At 40.5% G+C, this 14,392-nt stretch overlaps 2 protein-coding genes across 2 annotated transcripts in view; both read right to left on the bottom strand.

The window, feature by feature from the left end:
- Positions 1–6,320: 6,320 nt before the first annotated feature.
- LOC310876871 (adhesion G-protein coupled receptor F1-like) overlaps positions 6,321–14,392 on the bottom strand; it is a gene marked incomplete at its 3' end in the record, with an annotated part of 284,448 nt that continues 276,376 nt past the window's right edge. The window contains exon 6 of the mRNA XM_083790522.1: positions 6,321–6,391. Within this exon, the coding sequence (XP_083646648.1) occupies positions 6,321–6,391 (71 nt within the window). The remainder of the gene's footprint in view (positions 6,392–14,392) is intronic.
- Positions 8,392–12,032, bottom strand: LOC310876364 (adhesion G-protein coupled receptor F1-like; the record flags this gene model as incomplete). Its single annotated transcript, XM_083789891.1, has 3 exons — positions 8,392–8,421; positions 9,919–9,960; positions 10,722–12,032. The coding sequence occupies 3 exons, from the start codon at positions 12,030–12,032 to the stop codon at positions 8,392–8,394; spliced, it is 1,383 nt and encodes a 460-aa protein (XP_083646017.1).

Here is a 14,392-nt window from a genome sequence, read left to right as displayed (position 1 = left end):
TTGTTGAGTATGCGGCTGTTTACTTCATGGTGTGTCACACAAGGATGTTAAAAAAACCACTGAGGAAGATTTATTAGATATGTTTCTGGCAGTGCGATAGTTATCTGTGATGTGAGGCAGGCACGAGTTTACCTGCAACCAGTAACTCGAGTCAAGAAATTGGCTCAGATGCATGCCGATGATTCCATGTCGGGTCATATTGACAGGTTGTCAGACTTGTCTCTCACACACATGCACACGTACGTACGTACGTACGCGCGCACACACACACACACACACACACACACACACACACACACACACACACACACACACACACACACACACACACACACACACACAGGATTGTGATATAACAAAATCACACCTGTGTGAAGTGAGGGGCTAACTCATGTTGATTAGGTGATGTAATGGTGATGTAAAACAAACCGTGCCAACACAAACATTAAAGGGACACTTCATCTTCATAAAAGAATATATGTTAATGGCGTTTAGAAGCTTTAGAACACTTTCCTGGCGATCTTTGTGTGTGTAATATGTGGATTTAAACGACACATTATTATTTTCCCTTTATTGTCAATGCGTTTACTAAACAAACTTTGAACTAAAGAAAAACATTAAACCCGTGTATAGGAGGGGCTAGCGCCCCTCAACAAAAGGTTTTTGTAATTTTTCTTGTTTCCCGAGCTCAAATGCACCCAAAACACCTTAACTTTTAACATTCAGTAGATTTTCTGTGGTCTTGGGTTTTCTGACTCCAATTTGCCTGTGAACTGTGAGGTAAGATTCCACAAATCCCACATATGACATAAGGATTTGCCAGCAGATGCCACTGTTGAGGGATTTTGCCTGTTTTCATTGCAGCTCAAAAGACTTCAGAACACAACACACAGAGAAAACCCCAGACCACAGAAAATCCACTGTGGATTGTGTTCAGTTGTGTGGGTGTAAAACCTAAAAGAACGAAAAGAAACCTTTAATAAAGTATTGAATGAATCAAAAACAAGGAGAGCTACAGTATAGTGCCCCAACTCTGGAAGACCTTCTGCATTGCCCCAGTGCCCAAGAACACACATGCTCTCTCAGTGTGACTATACAGACCTGATCTGTAACCCGAAAGGCTGAGACTGCTCTCTCTCTCTGGATATATATAGGTATATATATTAGGGCTGTCAAATGATGAATTTTTTTTAATCAGATTAATCACAGCTTCAAAATTAATTTAATCATGATTAATCACCATTCGAACTATGTCCAAAATATGCCATGTTTTCCTGTTTATTGTTGTGGAAATGGAAATATAAATGACAGAAAGCGGATATACATTCGTTTTTTAATGTTTTTTGTTTCTAATGAATTTAGTATAGCCATGATGTGATGTGAGCATTTGTCCTAGCCTACACTTTGAGTTAAATGAACACTGGCTTTTGGACATGTAGACTGGGGTCCCCCAGGAGGAAGTCACTAATGTTGCTCTGGAGAGGGAAGTCTGGAACACTCTGGTGGAGCTGTTGTCCCCGCAACCCGACTACGGATAAGCGGTTGACGATGAATGGATGGATGGATGGAGACTGGGGTCCCAGTCCAGAGATGAAAATCATAATGAAATGGCCTAGGCTACTTTCTATCAATTTAATTTGGGGGTCCTTGAAATTAAAATAGCTGAGAATCAATGGGTTAAACTGTAGACTATAGTTAATTCACAAAATACAATAATGTCACATGAGCATTTTTGAAACAGGGCTTGGTTTAGAGAAGCCTATATTTTGCGCTAAAGTAATTGTTGAATAACATAGAAATGTAGGTTTTAAGGCTAGAATGGAATTGTAGTGGACTAGAGAGAGGCGAGATTGTCTCTCCTTCATTGCGGGACTGCTGCAGGACTAGTCTGGAGGGTAACAAGAAGACTCGCCCCGTTTCTGTTTTCCTCCCAGAATTTTCCCCAATGTGAGGGGTGGGAGAGGCTGGACAGCAGACGGATGGACTTTGAATTTCTCTAACTATAAACTTTCATGACAGCAGACAGCCTGTCAAATATAATTTATGAAAAGCTACTACAGTGAAGTCTGTTCACAGAAGTTGTTGTAGGATATGTGGGGATTATCTGACGAGGTACCATTTGAGTGTGCAAAACCTTACATATACTAAATAATACTAAATTGTTTATAGGGTCAATATAAGTAAAATAATATAGCCTTTCCACAGGAGTATCTTTTTATATTTTTCCAAAAAGAATATACAAACAGCCAATAGCATATTACAAAGTTATCCCCCTCACTGGTGACAATTCCGGGAGGAAAAACATTATCTCCGCTGTGCACAGCAGCACAGGGGAACTGTCTTTAATATATCCATGGTCGTTTTCAGTTGCTTTCCATGTGCGACACTAGCCCTGGAACATGACTGCCATGATAATTATCATGACAGTCATGCAGTAACTTTGCCCTGTTTTTTGCAGTCGCTGCATTTACAAGATTTCCGTATATATAAACATTCAGATTTCAAATATAAAGTACTCACAAAGTGTCCCACGGGTGTTAGTTAGTAGCAGCGCGAGCGATTAGAATTGCTGCGTCCCGCGTTCTTTAATAAAAAGCATTTTTGTCCGAGCTCTCCGGCTACTTTTTTCAAACGGGGTTCGTTTGGGAAATCCACAGTTGCACACCGGGAGCGCACTCGCCTATTAGCCTGTATTGGCAGGGCGGTCAGCGTACCTATATCGAACACACCGAGTGCCACCCTCCTCCCGACCGATAGGGGCGCGTAGTTGAAAGCCAATGGCAAAATAACACCTCGGATAAAAATGCTTTTTATTAAACAACGCGGGATGCAGAAATTCTAATCGCTGGCGCTGCTACTAACTAACACCCGTGGGACACTTTGTGAGTAGCCTACTTTATATTTGAAATGCGAATGTTTATATATTTTAATTATTTGTAAATGTAGCGTCTGCAAAAACCAGGGTGAAGTTGCGTCATGACTCTCGTATGAATACGAGAGTCATGTTTACAGGGCTAGTGCGACACAAAAGTACCATGTGTTTGTTTTGGTAATAGCCTACTGCAGGCGCAGCCATGGTGATTCACGTAATCGCGTAGGACAAAATGAAACCAGCCGGACCAACGTTAATGGCTTAATGCACGTAGGACCCGCATTTGTCCTGTCCACACGTTGCGACGGACCCGTCTCTTGCATGAGAGGGGGAGAACTAGCTGGTTTTGGAGTGAGCTGCTTTGGCAGACAGTTTGAGGGTCCCCATTCCCCAATGCCCCTAATATGTGGTGCAGTGGTTCTGTAATAATTATGAATGAATGAATGAATGAATGAACGAATGAACGAATGAACGAATGAACGAACGAACGAACGAACAAACGAACAAACGAACAAACGAACAAACGAAGTAATTAATTGCTACTCACCTCCTCTTTCGGGACCGTACCAAAGTTCCCTCAGCCCTATGTTCCCTCATTCCAAAACAGACCCTATGTTCCCTCCAGTGGGGGCTGGTGGTGATTTGGGGGTGGGGGGGGGCTGTAAGGCATCAATTATACTATAATGCTACGCATAGTTCACCCTGCAGCAACAGCATCACATTGCAGATACCAACATGACACTACTGGCATCTAGTCTATCTACTTTGTTATAGCAAATGCTCCACAACAACAGTGAACTCCAGTGAACGTTGTTCGTATGTCCTTATATATATTCTTTTTAATATTCACAATTTTAAATATATAGTGTCAGGATGACATGCTCATTAATATGTTGCAGTCCTGAGATTTGTGGTATTGTATGCGATATCAGTAGGCTACCACATTTGTCATGGTATGTGTGAGTCAAGTCATCTGTATGCCACTTTGGAAAAGAACATGGCATGACATAATTGTTAAAGAGGGCAGAACTGGACAAGTAAATAGTTAGAAAGAGTTTCAAAGTGTCAAATTACAATTATAACTAAATCATAATAACACTCAACAAGCATAATTCATGGAAACCCTTGATCCTCAGACCTCCTCCTCAGCTCTGATCAAGGTTGGGCACCCCAATCAAACTACTATTGTGACATGTACTTAATTATATAGTCACACATCTTAATTGACACCACAACTATTCAAGCTACGTTGACAAACACAAAACTAGTTTAGCTTGTAGAACATCCTATCTCCTCATGTCCCCAAGTAACACTGTCCTCTGAAAGGCCATCTGCAACCAATAACCTAATATGAAGTATACTGCGCACCCATTCACCTTTGCAGCTAAGTGTCCCCTTCTCGGACTGCAACTGTAGCCTACTTACTGTATAAGACCCATTTATTGAAATCCCAAACATGGAATATACTTGGACCATGCAAGCCACATATAATGGCTGTCTCAGGACGGCCACCTGCCAGTAGGCCTATACAGTGAATAACTTCCCAGTCTTGCTGGGTAAGTTGGGTAACTATATAGCTACTCAGATACATACTTTCCCAGTACTTGTTGTTGTAACTGCATTCCCTTTTCTTTGCCGTGGTCTTAGTTTCTCCTTCATGTTTCTCCACAATTTTGGCTAACTTTGCTAACGCTAACTTGTGCTGTGTTTGTAAGTTTGTTCAATGTGTTGTTTTGGTATTGGTATTTGGTGGGCGTTCACTAAACTAGCGTGCGCGCCTGCCCGGCTGTTTGATTGACAGCCAAATGAGCCAACCCTATCTGCCTACACACACACACGCACACCTCGCGAGTACGCTCTGGTATACGGTATTTCCGAACGTGCCCTAGACGTGCCCACAGTGTCTTGACCTTACAGTCTATATGCGGTCTTGACAGGCTCCGCATGCTCACTCAGCCAGTTGATAAAACACAATACACCCACTATTTTTTGGCTGGGCCGAGTTCAGAAATTCCTAGTAGTTAGGTAAAGTTAGCTTAAGTTGTGGCTTACCACTAGCTTTCTTCACAGATGTGTTCATAAAAGTGTCTACTATCACAGAAAAGTGTTCCAACCCAACTCCCTTGGGAAACTTTGTGACAGCTGCTGAAAGTTGGGGTACCATTATCAACCAATATAAGGCAAAGAAAATCCCAATTTTCATTATACTTTAAGTAGCATGTGACATGTCAGACTAGGGGGTTTTCATGATGCTGAATCCATTCCAAGCATGAGTTTTGCACGAACATACTCCTTGGGCTAAATTCAGCCATATAGCTACTTTGGGCAAATGTATGGGCATTTTTAGGCAAAGGAGTGTTTTTTGTGCAAAACTAATATAATATATATATATGTGCTGTTTACTTTTCTAGGTAGTTCACCTTTCACCTAGTAGGCCCTGTGTAATGGAGACCAATGTTCTTTTGCTTAATTAGTAATTCTCCTCACCTGGTATCTTCTCAAGGGTAGTTATGAGGTGATTAGTGGGTCAGAGTCAGTTCAGTTCAAGCCAGCACACTGTGAAGAGCTCTCACTGCATGTTAAGTTAACCTTTCTATCAGGCCTTGGACAGGATAAGTCTGTAAGTTTGTGTGTTTATTTGTTAAACTTTATGGCTCTTTAAGTATATATTGGCTCTTAAAGCAATATGCTTGATATTTTCTAAAATGTTGATTGCATTTAGTACAGTGAGTAGCCTACAACATGTTCTTTTCTTGTAGGATGCATACAAATTACTATGTTTGGTTTATTATTTTACAGTATATGACACAATGTTGTGTTCTCTATTCTTTCTGTATTGCAGTTTTACAATTTATTCATCAGTAAAGAACCTAAATCAAGTCATGCCTTTTGGAGCTTTATTGGGAACTTTGTTAGCTGTCTGCCAAGCCATACAGACTGTACACCAACGTATAGTAAGGGCAGAACAATATATAATAGAGCTTTAACCGTTAAACAAAAGAAGAAAGAAGAAAAATTAAAATAAATAAATACACTTTTAATGAATAGTATCGACATGCCAATTGCTAACTAATGAATGATTCTGTCCAGTGGCGGCCTTATATATGTTTCAATCGTTTCAATTGAAACGGGCCTCGTGTCTCCAGGGGCCTCCCCAAAAAAAATAATAGTAGTAGTAGTAATAAGTATAGTGTGTTGTTTGGTTGTAATTGTTCCCACTTCCCAGTGTGTGCACTCACTGCACTAGCAGCGCTGACAGTTGCGATTGCATCATTGTGTATAGCCAATGCTGCCTTCCAGTTATACCTTAAAGTAAAAAAATGTTTAATCAAGCAAGCTGCTTTTGTGTATTTTCTACTTGGCTGTGTATGCTGTTCATGCTTTAATAATACACACTGACAAAATTAATTATTAAAATTATGACGTCATGAACGGGGCCTCCCGATCCTTAAGGCCGCCCCTGATTTTCTGTCGGAACAGAACTGCTTGTGTTGTTGGCTCCTGACACATGGTCGATATCTGGAGAACAAGAAATGTTTTAGTAAAATGCCTCATTCAATCTGCAAAATATCTATCAGTGGTTCTCAAACTTCTTTGTGACATGAAGGACCCCCAAATTAATGTGTGCATGGCTACGGCCAATATTTGTGTTGTTAAAATGTTTCAAAAATATTCCAAATGTTTCCCATTTTTTCAATTTTTTACTTTGCCTTCCACATGATCCTGAAGAACCTCATATCCATTGTGAGCTTGAATGCTCTAAATAATTTAGTTTAATATATTTTTTATCCCACAATTTTGTAACCCATTTTTCACCCCTGTGTCAATCATCTAATGTGATCCTGGGCTCTACACACCCTCCACCAACCTAGTCCCCATATATGGGGACAAGGGGAGAGCAACGGACTTGAACTCATGCTTCCTTCATGCCTGAGTGTCCAAGTTGCTCCTTTACACCTGACAATTTAGTGACGTGGTAAAGAAAACACTCAAGCAGTAGTATAGATTCAATGTTAAAGATAATTCAATGCCGCCACAACCAAAAAGATTATGACACTCAAGTACTGATGGTCATGTTGAACAGAACTAATTAAAAAATATGCTGCAAAGGCCAGAAGTATCCTTCACAAAATCTGCAACCCAAAGTTAGGGGGAGACCATTTTCCCATTTCTCATCTGTTAAGTTGTTGACATATACGCTTATAGGCCTATATACAAAAAAATAAAAGAAAACTTGATACTTAAATATTGAGTCTTTCCCATTTGTTTCATCACATAGTCTATTGAATCTGTCATATTGAAACAGAACACTCACAATAGGGGTCAGCAGTAATTTAGATCAGTGAATCTATTATTATTAAACATGATGCAACTTACTTCGCCTTTGCCTGAACAAGTCCGAGAATCCAGAGAATCCAAAGGAAGTACCACCACTTGTACCACGACTTGTACTCTGTATGGAAAACATGGACCAGTAACTATAAGAACTAGAATTCCGCGGGCCTTCAGCCCGCTCATCCTAGCGCCACACGCAAATGGCTACCTGCATTCCACATTCTATTAGGGTAGAAGGATTTCTATTAGGGTAGAAGGATTTATATTAGGGTAGAAGGATGTGTTCACACAATGCAAGCCGACACCATCATTAAAGAGGCACTTCACTTCCTTGACAGTTGTCTGTAAACTAGCGCCTCCTACTGGTTGTTCTAGGTGCCAGTTTGGTGGGGAGGGTTACTAGTGGAGAATGAAACACTCGAAATTCTCATAGTAATAGTGTACTGTACTGTACTGTACGATTCGGTACCCTAATGTACCGCATGTACCGTATTGTAGTATACTGGACCATACTGTATCATACTAAACTGTGCCATACTGTACTATACGGTACTGTACAATACTGTCCCATACTGTACCATAATGTACCGTACTGTACCGTATTGTAGCATACTGGACCGTACTGTATCATACTGAACTGTGCCATACTGTACTATAAGGTACTGTAGAACTGTACAATACTGTCCCATACTGTATGCTACTGCACTGTTCCATACTGTACTGTGCTGTGCTGTGCCTTATCATACTGTACTGTACTGTACTGTACTGCTGTGTATTTGTAAATAGTAAATATGGCAGTTGTGGGGAAGCGATGTAGTGCATATGGATTTGGGTGGCGTGCAGGATCTTTTGTGCATGGAGAGATGTGTGCTAACGGAGTGGTTTGGTAGGAGAAGGAGGAATGGATAAACGGCCCCCATTCTATTAGGGTAGAAGGATTTCTATTAGGGTAGAAGGATTTCTATTAGGGTAGAATGATTTATATTAGGGTATAAGGATTTATATTAGGGTATAAGGATTTATATTAGGGTAGAAGGGTTTCTATTAGGGTATAAGGATTTCTATTAGGGTATAAGGATTTCTATTAGGGTAGAATGATTTCTATTAGGGTAGAATGATTTCTATTAGGGTATAAGGATTTCTATTAGGGTATAAGGATTTCTATTATGGTAGAAGGATTTCTATTAGGGTAGAAGGATTGGGTAGAAGGATTTCTATTAGGGTAGAAGAGAAGGATTTCTATTAGGGTAGAAGGATTTCTATTAGGGTAGAAGGATTTATTTCTATTAGGGTAGAAGGATTTCTATTATGGTATAAGGATTTCTATTTGGGTATAAGGATTTCTATTAGGGTAGAAGGATTTCTATTAGGGTAGAAGGATTTATATTAGTGTAGAAGGATTTATATTAGGGTATAAGGATTTATATTAGGGTAGAAGGATGTGTTCACACAATGCAAGCCGACACCATCATTAAAGAGGCACTTCACTTGTGTCCATGACAGTTAGTTGTCTGTGCACTAGCGCCTCCTACTGGTTGTTCTGGGTGCCTGTTTGGTCGGGAGGGTTACTAGTGGAGAATGAAACACTCAAAATTCTCATAGTAACATCAATTTGTATGTCCTTGTGGAAGTCCAGAAGCTAAGATTATAATTATAATTTAGTCCATCTGGTGTGAGGTGCAATAGCTTGGCATTTTACTTTACTTTTGCCTCTTGGCTACCTGCATTCCACATGGCATCGCTTTTATGTTTCAATTCATATTCAGATATCTTTTTCTAAATTTTTCCAAGGTCAACACAGTCAAAGAAGTGTTAATTGCAACTGTAGGTCGCAAATTACTATGAAAACCTGTCCGTCAGTCAGGTCACACTCATATGGTTGTCAGCTCATGACGCCTCGTGACATCACACCTTGTGACACGTCACACAACCATATACTGTATGGTCGATTCTCCATATACGGCCATCTCCATATAATGGTTGATGCCCCATATATGGCCGTCTCCATATATGGCTATCTCCATATATGAAGATCACGGCACTGACCTCATCGAAAACTCGAAAAGTTTGGCCTGGCCCTACCTGGGCCCTCATCAAACCCTGTACACTCAAGACACTGCCCCTGCTGCCACACTTAGATCTCCATATATGGAGCTGACCTGTTCTGACATTCCATAGGTTGATCTGACCTCATCAAACCCTGAACACTCAAGACACGCTCCATATATGGCCAGTACAGAATTCATTCCATATGTTGATCTGACCCCCCATGCCAAAGCGCCAGTTTGCACACGACCCTGCCCTTCAGGGCGAGGTCGCTTCTCGCCCTCAGCCAGGGCGTCTTACTGGTTGTTATTGGTTGACAGTGCACATTAGGCCAATTTCACACCAGCGAAGAAATTTGAAGAAAATGGGGGAAAACTGCAAAAGAAAAGTCAAATGGCAAACTGATGCTAGTGGAACTAACTGTGGTTTTAAAAACTAATGATTTTCAAATGCACTTACTGTTATTCGATAGGAGCCGGTCACGGTGCCTGTACGTCCTGCACGTCCTCGACTTACTTTTAAAAAGGCCTTTCGGGTCTGTAGGCAGAGTGTTTGAATGTTATACAACAAACATAAAATACATACTTTTTTTCAAATGTTTTATTTGAATATAGTTTAGTATGCATCTGCATTAGTGTATGTTCTATTTGTATACTACAACATACCTTTGGATCCATCAGTGTCCCAAACACTAAAATGCAGAAACCCTGAATGAAATAAATAAAGTGTTTTATTGATGGTTGTATACATCAGTATAGTAATGTATAGTAGGCCTATAAATTCATGCCCAAACTGTTTGTTTGTGACCTTTTTTGCCCAATAAATTACTTTGTTAAAAATGTCACAGCTCTTGCCATAACTTTGCGGAATTGAAGTTTCCCCAGCAGACCTCATAGCATAGAGCGGAGGCAATAAGTAATATTGCTTTTATGCAATTTGTTGCGGTCAAATGTGTTTTTTTGTTTTTGCTTGTTTAATGAATGTGTTATTAGCTGCCATTACAAACATCCATGCCTTGGTTGTCCCACATGAGCCGCCACAGTCTGCTAAACAGATGTTATACTGTTATGTGTTTAGCCAAGTACCGGAAAAGACGCACTGTGATTGGCCAGTACAGTCACTTTGATTGGCAGTTGTACCGAATGCTCACCCCAAAACATGATTTACGAGACTGTGATAGAGAGGAGGGAAACTGGACAACAGGGGCATTTCTGACAAATCACACCCGTGTGAAGTGAGGGGCGCTCTTATCATCATACATCTGATTCCGGACAATCACAATTTGCATCTTAAATTTTCTTCCCTCTTTTTATCCGCAATCAAATCAGCCAATCAAATCATCGCTAACATTCACACAAACACACAAAGCTGGGCATTGGAGGGGCTAGCACCCCTCAAAATGTATCCCATGGCAAGTAATTTGGGATCAATATAAGTAGGAAAATTAGCCTATATGTTTTTTAGTTACCTGTAATGAGTTGAAGAATGCGAAGGCAATATGGATTCCAATATTCGTTGGAGCTGTCATAGTTCCCACTCCCAGACCCCAAGTAATTCCAATGAAAGCAATCAAACAGGCCAAGAATTTTGCGATGACAATTACACATTTCTTTTGATCTGTGTGGCCAGCAGTCAGAATGTTGTACAAGGACACCATTAGAATTATGAAGTTTATAAGAACAATGGTCAAGGCTGGAATCACAAACGCAAGTAGGGCTTTCGTCTTGTGCCAGTTTAGCCAACAAGCGTTGTATTCTCTGATGTAGCCATTGTGGCCCGCTGTAGAGGCAATGGTGACGACTGCTATAATTAAAGGGCCTCCATAGCCCAAACAGAAACCGAAGGCCAGCATGGTTGATTTAGACGGTTTGGAGAACTCGAAGATGAGATGGTAAAGCAGGAGAAGGCCATTCACAAGCGACCAAAAGAACAGGGCAAGGTAGAAAAAGTGTATAAAAAATGTTGCTGCGCGGCATGGAGCGACTGGAACTCTGTAATCTTCCCCTGGATTTTCAAGGGGGTTGTCAGCAATTGCTGATCCAATGATGAACCAGATGTCTGCCTTGAGCAGAGACACTGCAATGTTCACAATACAAACATGACGCATGTGTAAAAGTTTGTTTGGTTTTTTGTTTTGGTTTTTTCCGGTCTTTTTGTTTCCGGTCAATTCCTTCCAAACGACTATCTCAACAAAGAGACAAATGACCAAGCATCCTATTGATATTCCTACGCCAATGTACGAGATTATGTCCAGTAAAACTTTAATTTCTGGGGGAATGTCAATCGACATAAGAATTGAGAAGGAGGTTAGGTGGGTGCAGTTACAGGTGACGGTATCATTTATGTCTGACACAAAAGCACACCCCTCGTGGTCCCATCCGCCGAGGTTATCAAAGAGTGAAAAGTTCCAGAAGACGCACTGTGGGCTCAATGTCAACGACGTGTTTTGTTTGTCAAAAGCTATTATAACATTTTCAACCGTGGTGTTCAGCTTGACCATCAGAACTTTGCCATTGATGGTGTTCTCATAGCTGGTTTCGTTGCTAGTGGTATTGAAGCTGCTGGAGTTGAAGCTGGCATTCCTGGGAGGTAGGATGCTGTTGAGGGCGAAGACAATGGTGGTAATGAAGAGGTTGGTAGCACTGGTGTTTAGAATGTTGATGGTGACACTAGAGTTAATGTCCGCCTGGTACGAGTTGTTGAATCTTGTTCTGTCCAGCAGAATGAGTTTGGTTGATATATTAAACTCCCCTTCCAAGGAGTCGATGATACTTTCCATTGAAATTAGAAACTTTGAGCTGACATGTGAGCTGGTTTTGTTGGTGTTTAAAATGGACCAGGATTCTGTTGCTGCTTCATCAATGACGACATCCACTATTTTCAGGATATCCTGCAGACAAAACGGCATTTCTCTGTTAGAGTGATAACATGTTTATCTTGTTTTAAGCTACAAAATATTGCATAATACTGTAAGCAAAGTACAATGTGACATAATAAAGCTCTCCTGTGGTTCTCAATTGGGTGTTTTAGTGACTAACATCTAGTGTTTCTTATTTTCATTAAGCTGAGATTATTAGGTTACCATGAAAGTAAGAATCATTCACCTACTCCATAATAACATTCTATATATTTTCTTTAATAGGCCTTAATAGGTATATTTTTGAGGCGAGGGCTGCGAGGCATATAGCAACCTATATGGGGATTTCTTTCCACCGCTTACCGTCATGACAATCTCATCGACATCAACGGCGACATATGCAATGTTGTCCAGGATGTCAATAATAGCAGATATGGTTGCACTCGAACCAATAATTTCTGTTTGATGTGCTTCTGCCACATTAGTTAGATTCCCCACAAATGCTGGAACTGTCTCCGAAACCAAACCCTAAAAGAATCAAACATGTCAATTGCATGGTACCAACCAAGAACATTCTGTTACCAGTGGTTCTGTACTGTTACCAAATGTCAAACCCCCCAAATTAATAATCAGTGGACCGGGCCCCATCTGGAAATATCTTGTACCAAAGACCCTCATACAAGATAAATGTTGTTAAACCATTTCAACAAATATTCCAAAAATAAGTTATTTTTTTTAAAGTAGCTGACTTATAACTTCACAACAAGTAACATCCCAACGTGTTGTGAGCTTGTAGATCAGCTATTTTCAAATATCCGCTGTGTATAGGGTTATAGTGGCTAAACAGATTTATTAACTCATTTCACTGGTGGGGATCCCCTGGAACACCCTCAAGGACGCCTGGGGGTCCTCAGAGCCCATTTTGAGAACCACTGGTGAAAGTGATTCCCCTTCATGTGGTGTTATTCCCTATAAAGATTTAAAAAAGGCTTATTTTACCTGGGATTCAGTCAGAAGTTCTGCTATTTCTTTTACAGTACAACTATCCTCCAGAAGTTTCCATTGTCCACTGAGACATTGGGCGCTTATTTTTCCAACCTGGCCAGGATCACATGCTCGTTCTGATATGTCTCCTTCTCGTCCACTACCATAATCCTCATCATTACATGTATGACCTTGTGCCAAGTGCAAAGAATCCAGTTATTTCCATGCAAATTGTATGACTGCAACAACAACAATAATAATAATAATAATAATAATAATACAATCTCTATTACAAATGTTCCTATTGGTATGGTGGGAAGCTCCTGGGTTGAATTTCCACCCCAGGCCAACTGCAGACAGTAAATTGCTTGACTTACTCCCACTGAAGATGTTCAGAGTTGTTGTCTTTTTATAAATGGTCCCAGTCGCATAACACGTGAAGTGTTTTTCGACATCACCTTCGCAGATACGAATTATGTACTTATAGATGATGCAGAAATTATCTTCTTGACCTTGGTTATCTGTGAACATTTAATCATATTGGTGAATTACAGGCAGCTGTGTGTATAGCTTTTATAGTAGTCCCAGAAGTGCACTGTGATGAGCCATTATTTTTTCCTTTTGTAAGACTAAATTATGCTTTATTAGATAAGACAGAGTAGAGACAAGAAGTTGAGCAAGAGAGAAAGACTGGTTCCGGCTGGAAGACACCGATGTGCCTCGCCAATTCATTCTTACCTGAAGGTAAGTCCACTTCCTCCTCATTCCTCCACTGGACTTTATAGGGACTTTGCACGCAACAACTAAGGTCTTGCGTATGACCTATCTTACAGGGGATGTTGTCAGTGCTATTGACTCGTATGTTGGGAGCTTCTTTGATGACATCAGGATCCATGTGTCCGTTCTGCACGAATGTCATTGCTCGAAGTTCCAGGATACATGTATAATCCCCTGAGATTAAAATTAAGCTTGAATTAGTTGATGAATCAGTACAATGTGAAATAGTAGTGACACATTTGCAACATTTTATTTTATTATTACTATGGCACAATTGGCAGAGAAAGGTGAGCATGCATGTGTGCGTGCGTGCGTGTGTGTGTGTGTGTGTGTGTAGTCATAGTGAAGTAGTCAGAACACAACTCATTTTGTATTATTCAAACTTATCATGAACTGTGGCTGCATTGCACAGATATTGGCTTGTGATTGGTCATTAAAAGTTATGGTAGCAATTGGTACTTACCCCAATCACGAGCAATAACGTTCTTAATTGTAAGAGTGGAGGTCTGGCCACTATCAGA

This window comes from Protomyctophum parallelum (genome assembly GCF_964188405.1).
Source record: "Protomyctophum parallelum genome assembly, chromosome: 19".
Classification (NCBI taxonomy): Eukaryota; Metazoa; Chordata; class Actinopteri; order Myctophiformes; family Myctophidae; genus Protomyctophum; species Protomyctophum parallelum.
This window is presented reverse-complemented; position numbering and strand designations above follow the sequence as displayed.